The following is a 24,668-nucleotide window of genomic DNA, read 5'->3' as shown; positions in this document are numbered from 1 at the left end:
ACGTAAGTTATGACCTGATGTAGCGGAAGCTTTAAAGATAGAACTAGAGATCTGTTGATTTTTAGAATACCCGGAAAACTAGGATAATCACAAAGATCTTATTTAGTCTAAGAATGCCTAAGATCAATGTCTTCTTAAATTCGTTGAGATCACCAATGATCTAGAAAACAAGGAACAACAAAGAGAAAACTCTTAATTTTTATTAATCAAATCAAAACTGAATACAAACTTAAAGCCTAAACGGCTTTATATAAGAAAACCATAAAAACCCTAAAACAATAAAGATAGTTATTAAAAATAGTTAATAAATCAAAATAAATATATGGAAATATCTCATATATTTATCTACATCATTCTCTTCGGGTTGGAGAAGATTCGCCCTCGAATCATGTTTGTAGTCTTTGAATCCAAAACTTTTTCCAAGAAAAACTCTTCCTCGAATTTTCAATAGCATATTTTGCACGATTTTTGCACGGATCTGTTTATAACATGAATCTTCACAAATCCGGTCTTGCACAAAATTTGCACGCATCAGATTATCAATATTCTTCACAAAATCTTCGTCGATATGATTTTGTCCGTATTTTGCACGGAACTCGTCTCGCCCAGATTTTGCACGGAGATCATCTCGTCCGAATTTTGCACAGAACTCGTCTCGCCCGAATTTTGCACGGACAACACAGACATCATCTTCATAGATATCATAGATCGGATCACCATAAATCTCTCGATAGATCTCACGGTTCTCTTCTCTCTCAACAAAAGGACTTTCGTCCAGGATAGAATAGATGCTAATACTCACCATAACATCCAGAATCGTTCTTCGATTGAGAAACCAAAGAGACGCGGCTCTGATACCAACTGATGTAGCGGAAGCTTTAAAGATAGAACTAGAGATCTGTTGATTCTTAGAATATCCGGAAAACTAGGATAATCACAAAGATCTTATTTAGTCTAAGAATGCCTAAGATCAATGTCTTCTTAAATTCGTTGAGATCACCAATGATCTACCGAAAACAAGGAACAACAAAAAGAAAACTCTTAACTTTTATTATCAAATCAAAACTGAATACAAACTTAAAGCCTACACGGCTTTATATAAGAAAACCATAAAAACCCTAAAACAATAAAGATAGTTATTAAAAATAGTTAATAAACCGTATCAGAGCTCTTATACGGTTTATCACCAAAAGCCAGGGAACCAGAAATTTCTTATTTCCAATTTGGAATTTTCTGCAAGTGAGAAACCGTGGGAAAAATCAACATGGTAGACATATTCGCCGCATAGCACAATCTGCAACAAAAGAAACTGAAAAAAAAAATACGAAATGGCTCTTACTCTAATGAAAACAGATGAGATGTGACGAATCATCACTTTATCTTTCTCAATTCTATTCCAGCAACAATAATCCAAAACTAATAAAAAACAAAAAAAATGCTCACATCTTATAAGGATCTGTGTTCCCCGTGTAGCCAATTGGTTTCGCTATACGGGGACCAACACCTGAAAATTTAGCATGGAAATTCAATCTAATTTCCACGAACACTGAAACCTAATCATATACGCAACACCTCGCGATTAACGGCGGAGATCGGTCAATGCTTTCCGATCACATCATGCCATTGCCAAGTCGTTCTAAACTGCCAGAGATTCCAACAGATCCTTTAGTCTCCATAAAATTTGAAAAGTAATCTCAGCTCATATGCAAATAGAGATACTAACGGAATGATACTGCCCCATCTTTCTAATCGCGACGACATCTCCTGGCCGGTACGCGCTGGAGAGAGCCGGAAACGACAGTGATATATAAGGAGTACAGCTTGGATTAACGAGCTCCACGTTCGTGATCCTGCCACTGCAACCAATTAACTCGCATCTTCGGCGAGGCTTCTCCGGTAAATTTATTCGCCTGGAAATTACGAAAGGTGATGATGATGACAGAGCAGGAGCAACGGTGCGGAGAACTCCTCCTTCATATTATTATTGGGCCACAAGCACTAGCCCAGCCCAACTTACATGGGCCACAACTTGTGGCCCACAAGCATTAGCCACTTCAATTTGTCTTCATTTCGGTAACAGCTACGTAGTCATACCATTTTGACGGATGATCACGAGTTCCATGATTCCATCCTTTGTAGCTCTGATTATCTCGAAAACACACCATGTGTTTTTCGCACTGTTTTAAGAATATGTATAGCTTTTTTCTAATCTAAGAGATTGAAAGGCTTTAGCTGGGCGTTTTGTAGAGCAGGCTGATTCTTTAAGAAGTAGTTTTAGAAAAATCATTCGATAGATTTTTCATAGGCCCGCCCTGGAGTAAAGCCGGTAAAGCAAGGATTTTAGTTGCCAGAACCGATATATATTTTAGGGGTGCCAAAAAATTGAAAAATTTACATTAGTATAGTGGTTTGTAGAGTTACCCTAATGGTTGCGTGTTCGAATACCTTTTCTCGTCTTTCTGACTTTTTATCATTTTCTTATTTTTAATAAAGATACCAAGTACTCTAGTTTATTCCTTTTGATCCAATATACGATCGTTTTATTCATAAAATTTTAGTAAGTTCGTTTTTAAACTACTTTAATTTTTTGTATTAAATATGAATATAAATTTATAAGTACAAATTAAATACTAAACTATTGTAAAAGTTAGAAGAAAAAAACAATCTTTTGGTGGAGCAATGACCGGCAACAATAAACCTTGATTCTAGCTGCTTAAGTGTTGTGTGTTTGATTTTAGATGCATTTTTCTTCTCTCTTCGTTCTGTCTTTATATCGCTGTCCTAAAAAGCATCTCGGTCGTGATCTAATTCAGCTAGACCAAAATGGTCTGGGTCTGGATGTCATGGACCGAAGTCTTTCTTTCTCTAATCTACACCAAAAAACAATATTTGTTGAACCTTAACAGGGGAATATAACTCTCTTCCAACAAAATTTGGTCGGAATGAAAAGATATCTCGAGAATTTCTACTTTGGTTCCAATATAAAATTGGTGTTTATTAATTTTAATCAATATCTGAAAAACAAAAACATATTACATAACTCAAATTTGATTGAAACACTATGAAAAATCGCCTAGATAAAAAGAAAATTCACTAAACGGAATCCAAAGTCGATTAAACGACTGCATATTTTACAAACAAAAAAAACTCTCAAATCCCTCTAAAAGATCAAATGTTTAAGAAGGAAAGAGAGATTTCTTTCTCTAGTTGTTCAAAAAAATAACTATTTCTCTAAAGAGAAGAGAGAGGGAAAGTTTTGTTTTTGACATACTGATTTTTAAGTTTTTCTAACTTGTTTTTGTATCTGTTGATAAACTTTACTTTTGCAAAAAAAAAACTCTCAAGTTCTTTTCTTTTTACCTCTCCCATAGAACAAAAAAGAATGTTGGACCTGATTTTTTTTTTCCTCTTCTGTAGAATTTTATTTATGTGACTATATCAAAATCTCGAAACCTTTGTATTTTATATTTCGACAAGCTTGTGTATTATAGAGTGTATTTTCTTCATATCCATGAATTATGTTGTTTCATGTTGAAGCCTGGAGTGCATTTTTTTTCTTCTTCTCAATAGATAAAAAAACAAGTATCAATGATTTGGGTCATGTGTAAACTTAGATTTGGTAATAAATTTTACCAAAATGTTTTAAAAGTCTATGTTCTTATCCTTGATTATCAAAATGGAAAACCCTATAGAGTAAGTTGACCCCCAAACTGACGTGATATTTTAAACTCTTGAGCACCAGTCGATCTAGCAAGTCATTTTCAAAACCCGTTGAATTCCATATTATAATAAGTAAATAAATATTTGTATGAGGGAATCTATCCAATTATTCTCAAATAGATTAAAGAAAAAAGAAAGGAGAGAGAGAGAGACATTGTCAAATAACGCAATCATCGGATACAAAAACCATTCCTTTCAGACATGCTGCTTCACGTTAACTAAACCAATCTTCTTTGACTTCTAAACACAAAGAGTGGAGCTCAAAACAAATTGTTCTTGTTTCGAATCCAAACATGGTGCTTCCGATGCGTGGCCATAGGTTTTTCAAATTCAGAATCGTCTAAAGTGCTCTCTCTCTCTCTCGAAATTCCCCACTCTCTTCTCTTCCCTCTTTTCGCTGTATTTTTTTCAAATAACTTCCCCAAAGAAAAAAAAAATAATCACGAATTTTCTTCCGTGACACCAACAACTTTTTCCGCCCCCCACTTTAATCGGCTGCAGCCACATATTCTCTAATAACTTCTCCCACCAAACTTCTCTTTTTTTTCTTTACTGTAGTTGAATGAAGGTGGTCGTCCGTAAGGGAAGAAGAAGACACATGATTGCAAAAGAGCACGAATGCAATATACAACACCTAGGACGAGGAGGTGTGGATATGGTGGCATCGGTCTTACTGTGCGTTGATTATTCAAGACTCTTTTGGTTGCTCTTCGGCGTCTTCTCCTACGAGAATCACGAAGGAAAACCTCGGATCCTTTTCTAGCCCCCTCCCAAATCTCTCTCTCTCTCTCTCTCTCCCTTGCTTGTCCTTTTTCTCTTTCTGCATCGCGATCTTTTTTTTTCGTTTTTCCCCCAATTTCAATTTTTTTTTCTTTAGTTTAAAAATTTCCCCCAAATTTGAGATTCTGATAGATCCGCCTACTTAGTCATGTACACGACGGAGACTGATGATTACGTTGAGACTGATCCTTCCGGTCGCTATGGTCGTGTAAGTCTCTCTCTCTCTGTTTGACTTTGGTACTATCTGTACTCTGCTAAAATCTATTTAGTTTCTTCTGTTAACTTTGGAGATATTTTTAGACCCCGGCCCAATCCGAGATTTACGGAGCTTGAAATGATCCGATCCATACATACATTTTCCTTAAATCAATTTTGATTTTGATTCATCGATGTGTGTGCATACTGTGCAGTTCAGGGAAGTACTCGGCAAAGGAGCAATGAAGACGGTTTACAAAGCCTTCGACCAAGTCCTAGGAATGGAAGTGGCGTGGAACCAAGTCAAGCTCAACGACATCTTCCGATCGCACGAGGCCTTACAACGCCTCTACTCCGAGGTCCACCTCCTCAAGAACCTCAACCACGACTCCATCATCCGCTACTGCACTTCCTGGATCGACGTCACCCGCAGAACGTTCAACTTCATCACCGAGCTCTTCACCTCAGGCACGCTCAGAGAGTATCGAAGGAAGTATCAGAAGGTCGATATCCGCGCCGTCAAGAGCTGGTCGCGCCAGATTTTGAACGGTCTTGCTTACATGCACGGGCATGATCCTCCTGTTATTCACAGAGACCTTAAATGTGATAATATCTTTGTTAATGGTCATCTTGGGCAAGTCAAGATTGGTGATTTGGGTTTAGCTGCTGTTCTCCGAGAGTCACAGCAAGCTCACAGCGTCATAGGAACGCCTGAGTTCATGGCGCCAGAGTTATATGATGAAGAATACAACCAGCTTGTTGACATTTATTCGTTTGGTATGTGCGTCTTGGAGATGCTTACCGGTGAGTACCCTTACGTTGAATGCGACAACCCTGCGCAGATATACAAGAAAGTTACATCGGTGAGAAAGATGGATCTCACCTGAAAGCTTTATCTCAGTCACTATCATCTTTTTTTTTAACTTTCTTTGATTTGGTTCAGGGGACGTTGCCTCGATCTTTCCGTCTCATTCAAAACACGGAGGCTCAGCGTTTTGTTGGTAAGTGCTTGGAAACTGTTTCAAAGAGATTGTCTGCAACGGAGCTCCTGGAGGACCCGTTCCTCGCCATGACTGATGAGATAGATTTAGCGCCTCTTTCTAGATTGCCCTCACAGCTAGCTATTCAGAACTTGGCTGCTAATGGAACCGTGGTGGAGCCTCTGCTGCCTTCAGTGACTGATCCAACTAGGACGACGGATATGTCGATAACAGGAAGGATGAACTCAGAAGACCACACCATCTTTCTTCAAGTGCAGATTTCAGATGGCAATGGTACGTACGTTTTCAAGGTCTACTTGCTAGAAGTATCTGAGGCAGCTTTAGTACTAGCTGTTGATTGTTGTGATGAACCTGTGTTAGTATGTGTCACAGGTTACATGAGGAACATTCACTTCCCTTTCAGCATTGTAAGCGACACACCGCTTGAAGTAGCTTTGGAGATGGTGAAAGAGCTTGAGATCACTGATTGGGATCCTTTGGTGATCGCTGCAATGATAGAAAATGAGATATCTTTGCTTGTACCAAACTGGAGTGCACATGGGGACCCTTCTCTCCTGCACCACAGCTTTGGTCATGAAGATGATGATGACGACAATGGCGAGGGAGGTGGTGGACGAAGAACAACACGCCCTTTCTACTCTGCTGCTTGCTCTCTTGTAGCAGTTAACACTGCCCATGAGGAGGACCCTTCTCTCCCGCACGACACCTTTGGTCATGAAGTTGATGACGACAATGGTGAGGGAAGAGGACGAACGACACCAACTTTCTACTCTGCTTATTGCTCCCCCGATCCTACTGTGGCAGTTGAGGACGACGACAAGGCCCATGAGGACCCTTCTCTCCAGCACCAAAGCTTTGGTCATGAAGATGATGATGACGACAATGTCCAGGGAGGAGTACAGAGAACACTCCCTTTCTCCTCTGCTTCTGCTTCTTCCTCTTACAACTCTCCTGTAGCAGTTACAGATAACGACAACACCCATGAGGAGGACCCTTCTCTCCCGCACAACAGCTTTGGTCTTGAAGATGATGACGACAATGGCGGAAGAGTAGGAGAAAGAACACACCCTTACTCAACTACTTCCTCCTCTCATGGCTCTCTTGTAGCAGTTAAAGACAACAACAACAACAACAACGATGGTTCAAGTAACGATGGTGCTGGCAGTGGCAGAGGCTCTAACACTTTGTTGAGTACTTCGACATACCAACACTCTCCTCCCGTTGATGATGATGATCAAAGTCCGCATCAACGGAGGAGAAGGTTAAGGTTACATAAGATGAGATCGCTTGTGGATACGAGAACGCAGGTGCTGCACCGATCGCTCATGGAGTTGATCAACAGGCACACCAGGCGCGGGCGTGGCTCTAATACGAACTTGAATGAGTTACAACATAAATCGGTTGCTGACTTGTTGAGACGATCTTGAGAAATGGGTGTGAGCCTTTGTGGCTTTTTGATTTATAAAAGAATAGATACTCAATATTGGTACATTAGTATTTTACTTTGATTGATGGTATTATATTAAATAAAAAATTTAGTGCCCTTTTGCATATAAAGTTCAAACGGAATTTTGTTAGCTCTAGTAGGGTGCGCAAAAAAACGTAATCAAACCAAACGGACCTAAACCAAACAAAAATATAGGTTCCAACAATTTGGTTAAAGATTTCATCGATCTAAATAGCTAAACATTGTTGTTGACCAAAAAAAAAATAGCTAAACATTGTTTTAACATTTTGGAAGAGTTTTAGCGAAAAAAGAAAAAAAAAACATTTTGGAAGAGAAGAACACAAATAACAATAAAACAAAACAAATATATTTTCTGCACTATTATAAAAGTCAAAATACTACTTATAATAATTCTTTTAAGTTTAAAATCAGTGAATTAAAATTTTCGAATTAAAATTTTTTGAATTTACATTTCTATTGTGACAATTGATTTTTATAATAGTCAAATGATTACTATAAATTATTTTTTAATAACCAGTTCAATTAAAGGTACAAATTAAATCGAAGATAAACTTTAAAATATGTAAAACTAAAATATAATGGAAGTGATGTCCAAAAAAATAATATATATATTTATATACATTATTTGAGAAGCATTTTAACATTTGAATGATGACATATGTTACAACTAAAATAAGTTCTAGAATCCTTAAAAAACTAAATTGGTCTATCTAGACATTTACTATACTTTTTACTGAACTAATCATAGAATTATCAATATATAGCAATTATCAATATATAAAAGCGAGATTTTTTTTCAATATGAATATATATGTATATATATAGATATATACATGACAATTAGTGACTTTGAATAATAAAGAACTGATAATAATAATTTGTGTATCATCTATCATTCTTTTTAATTTGATGTTATTAAAATAAATTAAACAATTACATTAACCATATAATAAAATTTATATTTTCTGTATATGTTATATTTTAGATTTTTTCTAAAAAAGTTTATAAATTAATAAAATTGTTAAAAATCTCGCATTGAAACTTTTTGATCAAAATTTTTTTTTAATAACAAGATACAAATCATTATAAAAATAAAGGAGTAGACATTTTCATTTAATAGATATACATATTAAATATATATTTTTTCAATATCTTTTACATTAAACTATATGACATATAAAATACATAATTTAAGCTTTAGATTTTAAATTTTATACTAAAATATGTAAAATTTAATATTTTAATTTGAAAATCTACATTGAATTTTTAAAACGACTATGAATTAGTAAAGCTATTAAAAGTTTCATATTAAAATTTTGTAATCAATTATTAAAAATTTTGTTATAAGAAGATAAAAATAATCATAAAACCATAGAAATAAAAAGCCTCATTTAAATAGATATCTATATTAGAAATATATTATATATCTATGTTCGTATCATTTAAATTTAGTTATATATAACATAAAATAGATAAAATTGATTTTTAAAATTTATTTACCATAAAAGATTTAAATAAATAGCAATCTAGTTAATGTGTTTGAACCAATTTAATTATATATAATAATTACTGGATTTTCAATAATTTAATATATATTTATTATTTTATAATATATAAAATTTAATAAAGTACGTAAAAATATGAATATAGTGATCATTCTACGAAAGCGCGGATAATTATTCTAGTAGTGTGTATATATTGGAAGTGCTGAAGTTCTTTTTTTTTTTTTTTGAACTTAGTGCTGAAGTTCTTTTGAAGTTAACATTAAGTTTATCACCAATCTCAAAAATAAAAATAAAATTTAAAGTTCGAGTAAGTTATTTACATTTTGGATATTCATTTAGATTTTCAAATCCTTCGGGTACTTTTTTTTTTTTTGAAAAGGATCCTTCGGGTACTTTTGGACATGCGTTCAGATCAAATTTGGAAAATATCAGACATCCAAATTACTATACAACAAGATCGATTTGGAAAATTTTAATAGATCGGGTCAAATACCGATTCGGAAATTTTTAGATTGGGTTCGGGTCTGGCCCTACTTTGTATCATCCTTTTCGTTTTTCTTCTTTCTACTCAAATCTTTCTCGTTTACGGTTTCCTCGTCGGCCAAAAAAAAAAGAAAAAATCGAAGGAAAAGCTACGGCTACCTGATTCAACACGAATTCGATCCGAATCGTGAAAGCTTGTATTCAAATTTTCGCCTATCCCCAAATTTGGAAGCTCCCTTTCTCTCTCTCTCTCTCTCTTGCCGACGCTTTGCTTCTTCAATGGCGTCCCTATCGGTAAGTCATCCTCACCTCTCTCGATTAATTCGCATTGCACCGCAACTCAATCCGAACTAATGGTTTCGCTCCTCACCTGCGTGTAACCGAATCGATTCACCATTTTTTTTTTTTTGCGTACGTCGTGGTCTTTCTAATTGATTCCATTTGTGTCTTTCGTTGCGTTAGGTATCTTGTTGATTCTCACTGAAGATATAAAAGATTAGGGTTTGTGTGTTCCTGTTTTTTGACCTTATCCCCTGAGTTCTCAGAAGGGGTCGGCCTTTGAGAAAGGATAATGTGTATACTGTGCGTTATTCAAAAGTGGTCTCGTCAGGTTGCAACGATGTTGCCTTGGTTTGTTATACCTTTGATTGGACTATGGGCTCTCTCTCAGCTTCTTCCACCTGCTTTTCGCTTCGAGATTACTTCTCCCAGGCTCGCTTGTGTGTTTGTGCTACTGGTTACTCTCTTCTGGTACGAGGTTTTGATGCCTCAGCTTTCCACGTGGCGTGTGAGGAGAAACGCTAGGCTTAGGGAGAGAGCGAGATTAGAAGCTATTCAACTGCAGAAGCTGAAGAAAAATGCGACTAGGCGTTGTCGTAACTGCTCTACGCCTTATAGGGACCAGAATCCAGGTGGTGGGAGGTTCATGTGCTCGTATTGTGGGCATGTATCAAAAAGGCCTGTTTTAGATATCCCCGGATTAGAGATTTCTGGCTCAGGGGTTTTTAAGGAACTCGTTGGAAGAGGTGGGAAGATTTTAGTTGGGAAAGGATGGGGTGAGCAGGGGTGTTTGCACAGGCAAGAGTGGTCTGAGAGCAGCACCTTGAGTACATTTGATGGAGATGAGAATTGTTTGGTGGAGAAATCTTATCCTGGTGGTGTTGGTTTTGCTTGCAGGTTGCTGTCTTCTCTTTTCATGAGCATTCGGTGGCTTTGGAGAAAGATTTTTAGGTTTAGCTCAGTTGATGATTCGTCACTTGGACCTGAGGAGAGACGGTTGCTAGCTAAACAGGGTGAGAACGGGAACAGCTATCATGAGAGTAGGGTAGAAAAGGCACGTAGAAAAGCTGAGGAGAAACGACAGGCTAGACTGGAGAAGGAGCTTTCAGAGGAGGAAGAGAGAAAACAAAGAGAGGAAGTCGCAAGACTAGTGGAAGAACGAAGAAAGCTGAGAGATGAGAAAACTGAGGCCGAGAGATGCAGCAAAGTATTACTCGCTGCCAAGGAGAAAATCATCAAAGAGGCGGAAAAGAAGCGTCAGGAGAGAAGGAAAGAGAGGGATAAAGCCTCAAGTAAGAGCAGTTCTGATGGTGAAGAGCATAACAAGAGAACAGGAAAGGAAACCGATCAGAAGCGCAATGTTGATAAGAGTGATCATCTGGAACATGATAGGCATGCACATGATAGGACCTCCACCATGGAAAGGAGACATGAGCATGGTGTAGAGAATAATGCTACTAGTAACGGTACAAAATCTGGCGGTAGGTACTTTGATCGAGTAAAGGGTACATTTTTATCTTCTTCGAAGGCTTTCAGTGATAGCCGTTTATTTGGGAGAGGCGTTACTACGTCTGCTACTACTGCAAAAGAAAACAAACCCATCGGTTCTGCAGATAATTCTCATACCTCTGCTCATACTAATTCTCATACGAATGTTACTCACGCAGTAAGTGTCCTTTCCAAATTTTCACATACTCTTTTGGACTATGGCTAAGAGTAAACTCGTGTGTTTAAGTTAACTTCTCTGTTTTCTGCTTCATATGATTTCAAAAGTTTACATTCTTCTTGAACACTCTTCTAGTGAAATGTGATAGTTAACTTTCTTTTTTTGTCAATTGTACATTTGTACCTGAATATGCGATGCTCTTTCACAGGTTGTTTCTGAGCCAAAGCCGACAAGAGAACCTAGAAAAGCATGGCACCAACTGTTTACCCGTTCAACCTCTGTTCCTGTTTCCTCAAATGTTAGTACTATAAGTAGATCTAGTACAAAGCCCGAGGAAGCTGCTCAGAGCTCACAGATTTGCAGTCCAGTTTCCGCAATACGAACCTTTGACAATCCCATTAGTTTTGGCCTCCCATCGCCATTCACCATACCGGTGTACTCTAGTGGATCCATTACCAGTAGTTCAGGTTTCTCACCTCCAACAGAGATTGTTTTACCTCAACCTGGTGAAGACGAACATTTTGAAGATCCGTGTTATGTTCCGGATCCGATATCTCTACTGGGACCTGTTTCAGAATCACTTGATTTAAGGGCTGGGTATGAAACTGGCATAGGATTGGTAAAACACCGTGCAATGAAGAATACACCTACTCGTGAAATCAGCAAGCCATCCCCAATCGAATCTCCTTTGTCCAAATCACGGGCTGCTGATGAAAAACAAGCTAATGACGGAAGCTGGCAAATGTGGAAGAGCCCCCTTGGCCAAAACGGTCTTGGTTTAGTTGGTGGGTCAGCAAACTGGATTATACCTTCAGAGACAACTAGATCTAGCGAGGAAAGTCATCATATAGCATCGTCATTATTTGCAAAAGAGGATGCTTATTCACATAGGGACAGTCCTGAAAGTGATCACCAAAACGGCGTATTCAGCCCCATTACGAACAACCATGATCCTTGGTCACAGAATATGTTCTTCCCTGCGTTATCTGGCACAGAGAGTCCTTTTTCTTGTAGCATACCAACAGAAAGCATTCTCTTGAACAACAGGAGTCCAACTGGATCATCAGCTCAAGACAATCCATTTCAACACCCTTCTCCGAATCACTGGCTCAAGTAAGTCTTGATCAATTGAAAAACCTTCTGTCTCTGTAGTTTTAAAAGCGATATGATGTTAAGCTCACACCAAACTTAAGCAGCATAATGTTAACCAATGCGATGAAGAATCATATGGTGCAATTTGTGATTGTACAGGAAGGTGAAGGGCTCAGGGGATGGGGCAGGGAAGCAGTTTGTGGCGGCAGGTGATGTTGAGAACCACCAAGATGTAGAATCGTTTTGGTAGTCACAAATTCAAACAGAAAAAAAAAATGAGGAGAGTTTTTGCAGATGTGTATTTTGTCTGTCTATATTTGCCTCTCGAGTCTCTAACGGAGACTTTTGAGTTTTTACTACAAAACTGCTCCACTGAACACTCGACGCATAACTATAGTCAGGTACTCTTTACTCTGATAAAGTCTCTCTCACTTACACTTGCTTTGGTTGGTGTCTGAACATGTTCTTACCAAACCTACTCGTGCGACATAACCTTATAAGCAAAACCTAATCTATATACTGTATAATCTTTTTTTTTCTTGATTGGTGATGGCACAAGTTAGAAAGCGTGTTCCTCTCTATCTCGATGGCTTGAAGGCGTAATATTATGAGCTTGGTAATAAAGTGACTTGAATCATTCGATCAAATGAGTGTAAAATCTATGAATAGTGAGTCGATATTTACATTTATAAATGTACACCTTTCTGTGATAGTGATCGTAATTTGAATATGAAAAGGCCACGAGAAAACATATCAACTACTGTACGTTTTACTGAGATCACTAATTTGGAACCTTTTGGAGATTGCTGCAATGATAGCTAGTGATGAAACAAACCAAACGTAAGAAAAGAGTCCAAGCAATCTAAATACTCTGACCTTAAAACAACTCCAAATGACATGTCATGCCATAAAAAGACTATCATATGTCATCTATTTGAATCCAGTAACAACTATATGTTACTTTATTTACAGAAGAAACATTAATTTGCTGGTTTACGATGAAAATATCATATATCCGAATTCTGATCTGTTTAATAAATGATGTTTCATTTAAAGAAAATCAATGGATTAATTTGGTAAGAAGTAAAATTCATTTACTACAGCGCTACTCTACTATAAAGTTTGTAACGTTTGGATAAACGGGTGGGGCGTCTGAGTGGGCCCAACCCTGACCCGAATACCCACCGGTTCGTTCGATATTTCACATTTGTGCCCTCTTTTATCATTTCTTTTCCTTTTCTTCTTCTTCTTTTTCTCGTTTAGGGTTTCGTTGCTGGCAAAAATCGAACGAACTAATTCAACAGGAATTCGATCGGAATCGTGAAGGTTGTATTCGAACTTCGACATCATCATCCCCAATTTCGAAGCTCTCTTTCTTTCTTCTGCAGACGCTTTGCTTCAATGCCCATCCTATCGGTAAGTCTCCGTACCTTTCTCGATTGATTTAACAATGGTTTCGCTGCGTTTAACCTAATCAAATTCCATTTTGCGTGCGTTGATGGTCTTCCTAATTGATTCCATTGTCCATCGTTGCGGTTAGGTATCTTGTTGATTCTCCAAGGCGGTATCATCTTGACTAAAAAGCTGAAGATAAGATTAGGGTTTGTGTTTCCTGTCTAGGGTTTTCTCAGAAGGGGTCGGCCTTTGAGAGGATAATGTGTATATTGTGCGTTATTCAGAAGTGGTCTCGTCAGGTTGCAACGATGCTGCCTTGGTTTGTTATACCTTTGATCGGACTATGGGCTCTCTCTCAGCTTCTTCCACCTGCTTTTCGTTTCGAGATTACTTCTCCCAGGCTTGCTTGTGTGTTTGTGCTACTGGTTACTCTCTTCTGGTACGAGGTTTTGATGCCTCAGCTTTCCACTTGGCGTGTGAGGAGAAATGCTAGGCTTAGGGAGAGAGCGAGATTAGAAGCTATTGAACTACAAAAGCTAAAGAAAAATGCGACTAGGCGTTGTCGTAATTGCTCTACGCCTTATAGGGACCAGAATCCAGGTGGTGGGAGATTCATGTGTTCGTATTGTGGGCATGTATCAAAAAGGCCTGTTTTAGATATGCCCGGATTAGAGATTTCTGGCTCAGGGATTTTGAAGGAACTTGTTGGAAGAGGTGGGAAGATGTTGAATGGGAAAGGATGGAGTGAGCACGGATGTTTGCTCAGGCAAGAGTGGTCGGAGAGCAGCACGTTGAGTAACAGGTCAAAGTATTGGCGGACTAATGGTGGTGATACATTTGATGGAGATGAAAATTGTTTGGTGGAGAATTCGTATTCTGGTGGTGTTGTTTTTGCTTGCAGATTGCTGACTTCTCTTTTTATGAGCATTAGGTGGCTTTGGAGAAAGATTTTTAGGTTTAGCTCAGTTGATGATTCGTCACTTGACCCTGAGCAGAGACGGTTACTGGCTAAACAGGGTGAGAATGGGTCCAGCTATCATGAGAGTAGGATAGAAAAGGCACGTAGAAAAGCGGAGGAGAAAAGACAAGCTAGACTGGAGAAGGAGCTTTCAGAGGAGGAAGAGAGAAAACAAAGAGAAGAAGTCGCAAGACTAGTGGAAGAACGGAGAAAGCTGAGAGATGAGGCCGAGAAATGCAAAGTAGTACTGGCCGCCAAGGAGAAAATCATCAAAGAGGCGGAAAAGAAGCGTCAGGAGAGAAGGAAAGAGAGGGATAAAGCCTCAAGTAAGTGCAGTTCTGATGGTAAAGAGCATGACAAGAAAACAGGAAAGGAAACCGTGCAGAAGCGCAATCTTGATAAGAACGATCATCTGGAACATGATAGGGGCTCCAACATGGAAAGGGGATATGGACATGGTGTAGAGAATAATACCACTAGTAACGATACAAAATCTGGCGGTAGGTACTTTGATCGAATGAAGGGTACACTCTTATCTTCTTCTAAAGCTTTCAGTGATAGCCGTTTATTTGGGAGAGGCGTTAGTACGTCTGCTACTATTTCAAAAGAAAACAAACCAATCGGTTCTGCAGATAATTCTCATACCTCTGCTCATACTAATCCTCCTGAACTCGTGGCTGTGAAATCTTTTCTTAATGAAGTAGAGACGAATGCTAATCGTGCAGTAAGTGTGCTTTCCAAATTTTCACATATTTTTGGACTATGGTTATGAGTAAACTAGTGTTTTTAGAGATATAATTTCTCCGTAAGTTCGGTTTTCTGCTTTATATGATTTCAAAAGTTCACATTATGCTATAACTGAATATCCGATACTTTTTCCATAGGTTGTTACTGAGCCAAAGCCGACAAGAGAACCTAGAAAAGCATGGCACCAACTATTTGCCCGTTCAACTTCTGTTCCTGCTTCCTCGATTGATAGTACTATAAGTAGACCTAGTACAAAGCCCCAGGAAGCTTCTCAGACCTCACATGTATCCAGTCAAGTTTCCTCAACACGAACCTTTGACAATCCTATCAGTTTTGGTCTTCCATCACCATTTGCGATACCAGAGTGCTCTAGTGGACCCATTACCAGTAGTTTAGGTTTCTCACCCCCAACAGAGATTGCTTTCACTCAACCTGGTGAAGATGAACATTTTGAAGATCCGTGTTATGTTCCGGATCCAATATCTCTACTGGGACCTGTTTCAAAGTCACTTGATTTAAGGGGTGGGTATGAAACTGGCATAGGACTGGTAAAACACCGTGCAATGAAGAATTCACCTGCTTGTGAAATCAGCAAGCCGTCCCCAATAGAATCTCCTTTGTCCAAATCACGGGCTGCGGATGAAAAACAAGCTAATGATGGAAGCTGGCAAATGTGGAAGAGCCCCCTCGGCCAAACTGGTCTTGGTTTGGTTGGTGGGTCAGCAAACTGGATCATACCTTCAGAGACAACTAGAGCTAACGAGGAAAGTGGTATGCATCATGTACCTCAGCATATAACATCCTCATTATTTGCAAAAGAGGATGCTTATTCACATAGGGACAGTCCTGAAAGTGATCACCAGAACAGCGTATTCAGCCCCATTACTGGTGGTCCAAGCAACCATGATCCTTGGTCGCAGAATATGTTCTTCCCTGCATTATCTGGCACGGAGAGTCCTTTTTCTTATAGCATACAAACAGAAAGCATTCTCTTGAACAATGCAGCGGAGTACAGGAGTCCAACTGGATCTGCTCAAAACAATCCATTTGAACACCCTTCTCCGAATCACTGGCTCAAGTAAGTCTTTTGTTTCTATAGTTTGCTGATATGGCAAAGCGATAAGATATTAATCTCACGCCAAATTTTTAAGCAGCATAATCTTAACAAATGCCATGAAAAGCGGAATTATATGGTACACTTTGTGATTGTGCAGGAAGGTGAAGGGCTCAGGAGATGGGACTGGGAAGTAATATGTTGCGGCAGGTGATGTTGAGAACCACCAAGAAGATGTAGAATCGTTTTGGTAGTCACAAATTCAAACAGAAAAAAAAAATGAGGTCAATTTTACAGATAGTCGCACTTGGTATGTGTCTTGTCTGTCTCTCTCTCTCTCTTTGTCCTCTCGAGACTTCAATGGAGATTATGAGTTTTTACTTGAAAACAGCTCCATTGAAAGCGCATAACTATAGTCAAGTACTCTTTACTTTGATAAAGTCTCTCACTTAACTGGATATGACGTTAGTTAGAAAGTGTGTTCCTCTCATCTCGATCGCTTGAAACCGTAATGTGAGTTTGGTAATAAAGTGACTAGAATTATTCGGTTAAGTGTGATCAGTGAGTTGATATTACTCTTAAAAAGGGACGTCTTTCTGTTACTCGATTAGGTGTGAACTAATGGGTTGTATATGGCCACAAAAACATATCAATATCTCAGTTCCCATAGCAAAAATTTCAAGATTTGATTTTTGCATTTGGTATCCATAGTACAATGATAAGACAACCCATTTAAAATTAAAGCATGCATATTTAATCCAAAAGAAAAGTTAAAGCAGATACAACCAAATTGGCGTCTAGTCGACATCATTTTCCGAGTGATTTTACGAATGAGATTACTTTTCCACATTACCAAGGACAAGAATGGAAGAAAATAACTCCAACGGGACTGTATAACGCTAGTATTATATTGCAGATTTCTGTCTGTCACACTATAGATATAAATAAAAAAATAAAAAATATTTTTTATGTATTTTTAATTTGATTTTCTATAATTTTTTATTTTTGAAATTTTTCTTTTTGAAATTCGAAAATATTTTTAAAACTATTTTAAAATTTTTCATTCTCAAATTTTTAATATTTATTTTTTATTTTATAAAATTTTAATTTCAATCCAAATCTCTACCCCTTAACTTTAAACTTTAAAATTTAAATTAGTTAATCCAACGAGTATAAGTATATATTTAATTCATTAATAAAACATTTTGGTTATTTTGATTTTTAGATTCTATATTTGTGACAACAAATTTTTTTAATGCTATTCTAGGATATTTCTCAAGTTTAATTCAAACACATGAAATTTAAATTACAAAAAATATAACAAAAAAAAAAGAAAAAATTGCATACAACAAAATAACTTTTAAAAGATAAGCCTATATAAATATCTAATAATTAGGGAAATTATTATTTATTCCATTAATAAAATAGTTAGAATACGGAGTAGAAACTTATAAATTATTAGGTGATATTTGATTTTCACCGGTAATTTGTTATCCTTCTGCTTGTTCTTTTTGAACTTAAGACGCTTACTATTAAACAAGAATTATGCAGAAAAGATATGGAATGTGTTTTTGGAATATTGTATTTAAGATTTGTAATTGTAGCCAGACCATCGTGATTATAGAACAAGAAAATGTTATATGATATAATGACAATTTGTATTATAATGCACAATATGATTATAGAAGATAAACATGATATAAGTGCAACAATTGAAGAATATACCGAAATTCTAAGTGCAGAAGTTGAGATGACGTGTGTTTATGATGCTCAATTTCAAAAAAAAATTAACTTGTCATAAGCAAATCAAAGATCGAGAATTCATTTCAAACTTCGAGATGCATTGATTGAACAATTGTGGTCTGAATAATTCTAACTTTTAAAATTTTATAATGTAATTTAGCTTTTGTTAAGTGTTTTTAGTTGTTTTATGTAAGAATTTGGTTTCATAATAATATTTTAGAAATATTATTTTAATTACAATTTTAATACTAGTTTATATCTTGTAGTTATAAAATAATAAATATTTTACTTAACTATTAAAAAACTATGAGAATTTTGTTTAATAATGTAATAATAAAAAAAAATTAGTGAAATATTTGATGTTGTGGTTGGAGATGCCAAAAATCAATGTTAAAATTATACTAAAATAATTTGATTTGACACTAAAATAGTGTTATGGATTGGAAATGTCTTTAGCAAAGAAAATGTGAAACATGACGTTTGTTATTTTCTTTTTTTGCAATTTTCTTTTTTGCAAGTAAAACTTAGGGCTAGGCGGATTCGGGTTAAGTTTTTGCAATTTTAAATATCTAAATTTTAAAAGAATTAAGAAAAAATAGATTCACAAAGAATTTTTGAATTTTCAAAAAAAATTGAAAAAGGTTATAGAAAATTCGAATTTGAAAAGTTATAATTCGATAACTATAAAAAAAATATTATTTTTTATTTTTAAGTAGTTATTTATATTTATATATCTATAAAGCAAGGATATAATAGTCTTTGACTCTTTAATGAAAATATATTTTTAAAATATCCCTATAATAAAATAAAATATGTTTAATAATACTAATAATATGGTAAAAGTGAAACTTTTCTCTATAACTTAGCTATTTAAATAAATTAATGCATGTTAAAACCTTATGGCAGATACAAGTTCATAGTCAATGTGATCATATTTACAGTAATTTAAGATTGTACTTTGTAATTACAGCTGGGAATCTGAATCTTTACCCGCGGGCCCCGCCTCATTTGACCCGCTGCGGGGCGGGTGCGGGTCAGCAAATTCGAAGAATATGCGGGGCGGGTGCGGGTGCGGGTTGAGCATATTTTCTGCGGGGCGGGTGCGGGTTGATCGAATTTACACTGCGGGTACCCGCCAACCCGCAAAATAAAAAAAAATTTTTTTTTTTTAATTTTTGTTTATAAAATTATGTTTTTATTAAAAAAATAATAAAAATTTCGAATATTTAAAATAAAATTATTAAAATATATTATTTTTTTACAAAAAATATTAATAAAATGTATAAATAATTATTTTTTTATTTTTTTATTTTACCCGCGGGTCCTGCGGGTCACCCGTTAATTTATGCGGGGCGGGGCGGGTCTTGTTTTTTTCAGTTGCGGATCAAACGGGTCGGATTTTAAAATCAAAAAAATGATTCGACGGGGCGGGTCGGGGCGGGTCGACCCGCAAACTCAGATTAATCTCTCACTGCTAAGAGCATCTGCAACCCTATACTATATTTGCCTCTATACTCTATAATAGAGTAAAATTTACTCCAACTCATTTCTATTTCTTCCTCTAAAATAGAGATTTACTATTTTTACCTCTATATTTAGGGAAAAAAACAGCATTCCTCTATAATAGAGGTATACTTTTTTATTTGCAAAATGGGCCTTTAACTTTTTGTGATTATAATTAAAATACATGTTTATGGACAAATATAATACTTTTTACGTATAATATCAGAGTTTTTGTTTACATAATAGTTTTAAATTTTCACAATTATAAATAGTCATAAATAAAAAATACAATAAATTTGTTCAAAATTTAAAAAAAAATAAAAAATTAACAAATGATATTTAATGTTTTATATTCAACTAAAACTAAAACTAAAATTTAACTATTAAAAATTTTACATAGCTTTAACATATTAATAAAAATATTTAAGCTCAACCTAAATATTATTCAATACTTATTTCGCATTTCGAAATGCATTAACAAATCATTTATGTTAAAATATAGTAATATTGATGGTTAGATAATGTCTATTTTATTTTATTATATATGATAGTTTTTGTAATAAAATTTTTATTTTAAATAATATTGTAATTTTATGAAAAAAAAAAATTACAATCATTGAGTGAATTTTCAACATGTATAAGTAGACGGTATTAGTTGTAAAATAATAAAAGAGTATTTTAAGAATATTCCTTTTTAGAGGAAGAAATAGAGGAATACATTGGAGAAGAACTCATCTCTATTATAGAGTTCCTCTATTATAGAAGAAAGAATATGAAAATACATTGGATATGGTCTAAGAATCCAATCATCCATGAACATAACCGTTCTTCTTATCTCAAAACATTTCATATCATTAATAAATTATGTGACATATCTAGTAAAATTATATGGTTTTAAAAATTGGCTAAAGCAGAATAATAAGAACTACTCACTCCGTTTCTAAATAGATGATGTTTTAGGGAGTTTTTGATGTTTCAAAATAGTTGATGTTTTAGTATATCAATGTACTTTTTAACTTTATCAAAAACTATGTAACCAATGATAAAATGTAATCTATTTTGTGATTGGTTGAACAATTTTTAATTTATATTTTAATGATACTTTTTAGATTAAAAACAAGTTTCTTAATAATCGTGCACAATCCTAAAACTTCATCTATTTTGAAATAGAGGGAGTATGTACTAACTCATATTCTAGTATAATAGTATAAATATTAATATTAATATATGTATGCTGGATTGTCCTAAGTGTTAAAATATTATGATTGTCTTAAGTCACATTCTCCCATTTACAAAAAAAAAAAAGTCACATTCTCAACATTTAGTAGCAAGATAATATTACCGGCCGGTTCAGTTTATTCTATTATAACTAACAGTTCGTGCTACTTCAGTTTTTGCAGATGTGTATTTGAATGAACCTTTACTCCCACTTGTTTAGTAAAGTTAAAAATAATAATATAGATTATTCGAACTAATGATTTAACCAAAAGTAGTTTATAATATGACAAGTAAGCAAAACTATTAACTATAACTATTGAGAATATAAAAAATAAGCAAAATTACATAATATTATGGAGACATAACAAATAAAATATGATAAATAAGAAAACTACTAAAAATATTATAAATAAGAAAAAATAACTAATATCATGAAAAACATGACAAATCAGCAAAATCACTTCTCAAGTAATAGTATAGATTTTACAAAATAATAAAGAGAACAAAAAACTAGAGTAATATAAACATTTTGTTTATTTGTACATGTTTATAAAAGCTTCAGCTTCAAATAAAAGAGAAACACTTTTACACACAAACAAGAAAATACATAAAATATTGAAATAAAATGGTGTAACTACTTTCTTTATTTTTAGACTAACAAATTTAAAAAAATTATCTCTTAACTTTATTTTAACTCAACCAAACAATCACACTTTTTAAAAGTTAAACCTAAAGCAAAATTTTTGATAAATAAATGGAAAAAGTTATAATTATTCATTTTATTTTTATTTACTCTTTTTTCTATCATTCCATATTTTTTATGGCTCTATATTATCACCATGGTAACAACTCTATATATGACCCTGTTTGGTTTTATGTTGCAAACGATCTGCGACTGCGACCTATGATCAGTTGTTGGTCGTAAGTTGTTGTTTGTTTTGTTGTCGTAAGACTAATTGCACGACTGATTGCGCTACCAATCGTAAGTCTTTATTTTAAGTCGTTGAAATTGAAAGTTGCAAAACAAGTGAAAAAAGTATGCGCAACAAAACGAACGGTAGTAGGTTCGTAGGTTTCAGTAGTCGCAGGTCGCAGTTAATAGGAATCTCGAGAATAAAAAGAATAACATTTGGGTGCTGGTGGCAATTGCAGATTGTTGTGACATGCAAACAAATTTATACGTTTCTGATGTCCTTTCACTGTAATAAATGTGTATAATACTAAAAATTGAGGATCTCACTAATAGTGGTGGTCACTGATCATCAATTTCACTCGCAGGTAAATAAGAGTGACTTGTCTTTTTTCTGGGAACTTCTTAGTATAAGACGTACGAGGAATTTTTTTTTAAAAACTTAGGCACCGGCATATCTTGTTTTCAGAGTTGTACTTCGAGACCACTTTGTTTATCATTTAATCATTTTCTTTGATGTTAATCCAGACAATAGCTTGTACCGCTAAGTGCCTGTCACGGTGTCACCAATAAGTCAACATTCATTTGTTTCATGTCCCAAATGATACGAGCCGCAATTGCACTTACTGGATTTAGTTTCTAGTTGATTCTTGTAGCTTTCTTCATGTTTTTTTTAATAATTACTTTTCTCCATCTAGTATTAGACTTATCATTAGTGTCGGTGACTAACGATACCATCATTCCATGCTTCCATAGTTTGCATCTTGAGAATCTCATATCTTGCAATTTTCTGGATTCCTTTGTTTGATCCCACGTGAACATACCACTCTACTGTGGTCCATATTAAAAACGTATGTACCAATTGGCCCAATCATAAACAAAGAGAAATGGACAACTTGTGATTTTTTTTCCTTTTTCTTTTAAAAAATGTTTTGTCGTCTATAGTTCCATTCATCTCTGTTCTTATGTAAAATAAAGGAAACTTAAAGAATCCAAAGTTTTTTTACAATCTTCAAAAGGGAGACTAGTTCTCTAATAAACAATTGTCAAGAGTAATTATATACAAGAAAATGAAATTATGACCGAGTCCAAAGACTCAGTCAGTCTCTCGGATTAGGACATTTCTCGATCGGTATTTTTTCTTTTAAGTTGTATATTAAGATTATGTGGTCAATATTTCGAATGATGATATAATAGTTTAATAATCAAGCTTGTATAAGCTAAAATGATACAAATAAAGTTTAGAAAAGATATATTGCTGTGTATGTGGTCGTTAACTCGAATGATACCAACCAAACTTTTTTTGTTTGATGAACAATAAACAGATAATAAAACTATAGCTTGGAAGGAAGAGGCAAAGCTTGCATATCAAAAACTTTTAAGATAAAACGAGTAGGATGAATAGAAAAATGAGAGTGGAGAACAGAACCAACGGTTGCGATAAGCTGTCTCTTAATTTGTTTAGTGATGCCTCCCATAGACACAATCTCTGCATATGCAGCTGCTTCTTTGTTCCCACCGAACACTATCTCTATTGATCCCTTCAGCACCACCATCACCAACTGCAATAAATATATATGTGTTTAATAGACATACAATTTGAAAAGATTTCTAATCTACTAAACACAAAAAATGAGAATCGTTGTTGTGAAGGAAAAAATCTTGGCCATGCTATTGTTCTTTGGGTTTCAATAGAAGGTACCACAATTCACATGATAGGCAAGCAAGATCTAAGCATAACATTTCAATTATTGTACATATAAAAATATCTACAGTATAAAAATGATGATGTTGACTTTGTTTTTTTAAGAAAAGAATTATCTCTTTGTCAAGATTTCAATTTCTAAACTACCATTTTATAGTAAACAAAATGCGTTGTCATTGCATCCAAAAGAAATTAATGAACTATCATTTTATAGCGTTTATAGAAATATTCAAGCTGTTGCGCACAAAAAAAAAGATTCAAGCGAAATCTAAAAGTTTTACAAGAGCATCAAATATATTTCCCAATTCCTTTTCTTTTATATATTAAAAAAAACTCCTTTCATTTATACAATATATTAATGGGGGAAAATAAGTAATTGAGTGTGTATTTAGAAAAGGAGAATATTAAGAGATGTAAATAGACAATATTATACAAATAACAAATTTTAATTTGTGTGGAAAACTATAAAATGAAGAGACATGATTGAGCTCATCGAAATTAAGACAATATGCATTAGATGAGTTTAAACAAGATGCATCTTCTGGTCTAAAACATAAAGGAGTTGTTCTCAAGGGAAGAAGAATCAAACGCAAAGAGAGGTTCTTACATTCTGAGGCCGTCCGACGATGGAAGCGACGGCTTTCGTGACTTCCAAGTAGAACGGATCGGTGTCAACGCCCTCCATATTCACGTTTGTAGTAATGTAAAGACAAGGCATTTTGTCTCCGTCGACACTAACGCCTGTTTCTTGATTCCGTTAAGTTATTTCAAGAATCTAAAGAAACACAAAAGGAAGGATGAAACAAGGACTGTATTTATGGGGTTGAAGTTGGGGATGGGGAAGAGAAGTACCTCACATGGCCATTAAATAGAGAAGTAAACGAATGAAGAAAAATATATCGTCTCCAAATTAATTGAAGTGTCTAATAAGAAATTATTGGATTGTATTATTTAAAAGTGCGTTTGATGTGAACAATATTTTAAGAAACTCATATTTGAAATATACCTTGACAACTTGACGTGTGACTTGTTTAGCAAAAAAAAAGAAAAAAAGTTGACGTGTGACTAAATCAATTACCACAACTACGACGTCGCCTTCAAAGAAAATTGGTTTCAGACCCAAATTGGACCACACAAAAAAACGTTCCTTAATATTTTAAAGGAAAATTATAGGATTAACGTTAATATGGGGAATGACTTGTTGTTATATAGAGTTTTCCCCCTTAAGTGGAAAGTTTTATGAAAT

At 35.0% G+C, this 24,668-nt stretch overlaps 4 protein-coding genes across 5 annotated transcripts; 3 read left to right on the top strand and 1 right to left on the bottom strand.

The window, feature by feature from the left end:
• The first annotated feature begins 3,876 nt into the window (after window positions 1–3,876).
• LOC108813639 (probable serine/threonine-protein kinase WNK5) lies at window positions 3,877–7,241 on the top strand. Its single transcript, XM_018586253.2, has 4 exons — window positions 3,877–4,708; window positions 4,911–5,558; window positions 5,639–5,969; window positions 6,069–7,241. The coding sequence occupies exons 1-4, from the start codon at window positions 4,649–4,651 to the stop codon at window positions 7,121–7,123; spliced, it is 2,094 nt and encodes a 697-aa protein (XP_018441755.1). The 5' UTR covers window positions 3,877–4,648; the 3' UTR covers window positions 7,124–7,241.
• A 1,987-nt stretch (window positions 7,242–9,228) lies between these two features.
• Window positions 9,229–12,732, top strand: LOC108812138 (stress response protein nst1). Of its 2 annotated transcripts, XM_018584313.2 has the most exons (5): window positions 9,229–9,446; window positions 9,615–10,229; window positions 10,329–11,097; window positions 11,306–12,210; window positions 12,349–12,732. In XM_018584313.2, exons 2-5 carry the CDS (start codon window positions 9,724–9,726, stop codon window positions 12,437–12,439), a joined length of 2,271 nt encoding a protein of 756 aa, XP_018439815.1. In that variant the 5' UTR covers window positions 9,229–9,446; window positions 9,615–9,723; the 3' UTR covers window positions 12,440–12,732. The 2 variants fall into 2 exon arrangements, with proteins under 2 accessions (XP_018439815.1, XP_018439814.1); XM_018584312.2 differs by having other exon boundaries at window positions 9,230–9,446; window positions 9,615–11,097.
• Window positions 12,733–13,420: 688 nt separating this feature from the next.
• On the top strand, window positions 13,421–16,801 carry LOC108812137 (uncharacterized). Its single transcript, XM_018584310.2, has 4 exons — window positions 13,421–13,605; window positions 13,730–15,266; window positions 15,427–16,367; window positions 16,504–16,801. Exons 2-4 carry the CDS (start codon window positions 13,845–13,847, stop codon window positions 16,538–16,540), a joined length of 2,400 nt encoding a protein of 799 aa, XP_018439812.1. The 5' UTR covers window positions 13,421–13,605; window positions 13,730–13,844; the 3' UTR covers window positions 16,541–16,801.
• Window positions 16,802–22,952: 6,151 nt separating this feature from the next.
• On the bottom strand, window positions 22,953–24,338 carry LOC108809731 (uncharacterized). Its single transcript, XM_018581886.2, has 2 exons — window positions 24,030–24,338; window positions 22,953–23,279 (listed from the first exon to the last, which is right to left on the bottom strand). The coding sequence occupies exons 1-2, from the start codon at window positions 24,138–24,140 to the stop codon at window positions 23,052–23,054; spliced, it is 339 nt and encodes a 112-aa protein (XP_018437388.1). The 5' UTR covers window positions 24,141–24,338; the 3' UTR covers window positions 22,953–23,051.
• Window positions 24,339–24,668: the final 330 nt, after the last annotated feature.

Source organism: Raphanus sativus, chromosome 6, assembly GCF_000801105.2.
Source record: "Raphanus sativus cultivar WK10039 chromosome 6, ASM80110v3, whole genome shotgun sequence".
In the NCBI taxonomy this organism is placed as follows: Eukaryota; Viridiplantae; Streptophyta; class Magnoliopsida; order Brassicales; family Brassicaceae; genus Raphanus; species Raphanus sativus.
This window is presented reverse-complemented; position numbering and strand designations above follow the sequence as displayed.

Coding starts and splice junctions, on each gene's coding strand:
- LOC108813639 (XM_018586253.2), top strand. CDS start 4,649: ATGTACACGACGGAGACTGATGATTACGTTGAGACTGATCCTTCCGGT. Junction 4,709..4,910: donor CTTCCGGTCGCTATGGTCGT/GTAAGTCTCTCT, acceptor CATACTGTGCAG/TTCAGGGAAGTACTCGGCAA. Junction 5,559..5,638: donor TATACAAGAAAGTTACATCG/GTGAGAAAGATG, acceptor GATTTGGTTCAG/GGGACGTTGCCTCGATCTTT.
- LOC108812138 (XM_018584312.2), top strand. CDS start 9,724: ATGTGTATACTGTGCGTTATTCAAAAGTGGTCTCGTCAGGTTGCAACG. Junction 11,098..11,305: donor ATACGAATGTTACTCACGCA/GTAAGTGTCCTT, acceptor GCTCTTTCACAG/GTTGTTTCTGAGCCAAAGCC. Junction 12,211..12,348: donor TCTCCGAATCACTGGCTCAA/GTAAGTCTTGAT, acceptor GTGATTGTACAG/GAAGGTGAAGGGCTCAGGGG.
- LOC108812137 (XM_018584310.2), top strand. CDS start 13,845: ATGTGTATATTGTGCGTTATTCAGAAGTGGTCTCGTCAGGTTGCAACG. Junction 15,267..15,426: donor AGACGAATGCTAATCGTGCA/GTAAGTGTGCTT, acceptor CTTTTTCCATAG/GTTGTTACTGAGCCAAAGCC. Junction 16,368..16,503: donor TCTCCGAATCACTGGCTCAA/GTAAGTCTTTTG, acceptor GTGATTGTGCAG/GAAGGTGAAGGGCTCAGGAG.
- LOC108809731 (XM_018581886.2), bottom strand. CDS start 24,140: ATGCCTTGTCTTTACATTACTACAAACGTGAATATGGAGGGCGTTGAC. Junction 23,280..24,029: donor TCGTCGGACGGCCTCAGAAT/GTAAGAACCTCT, acceptor TATTTATTGCAG/TTGGTGATGGTGGTGCTGAA.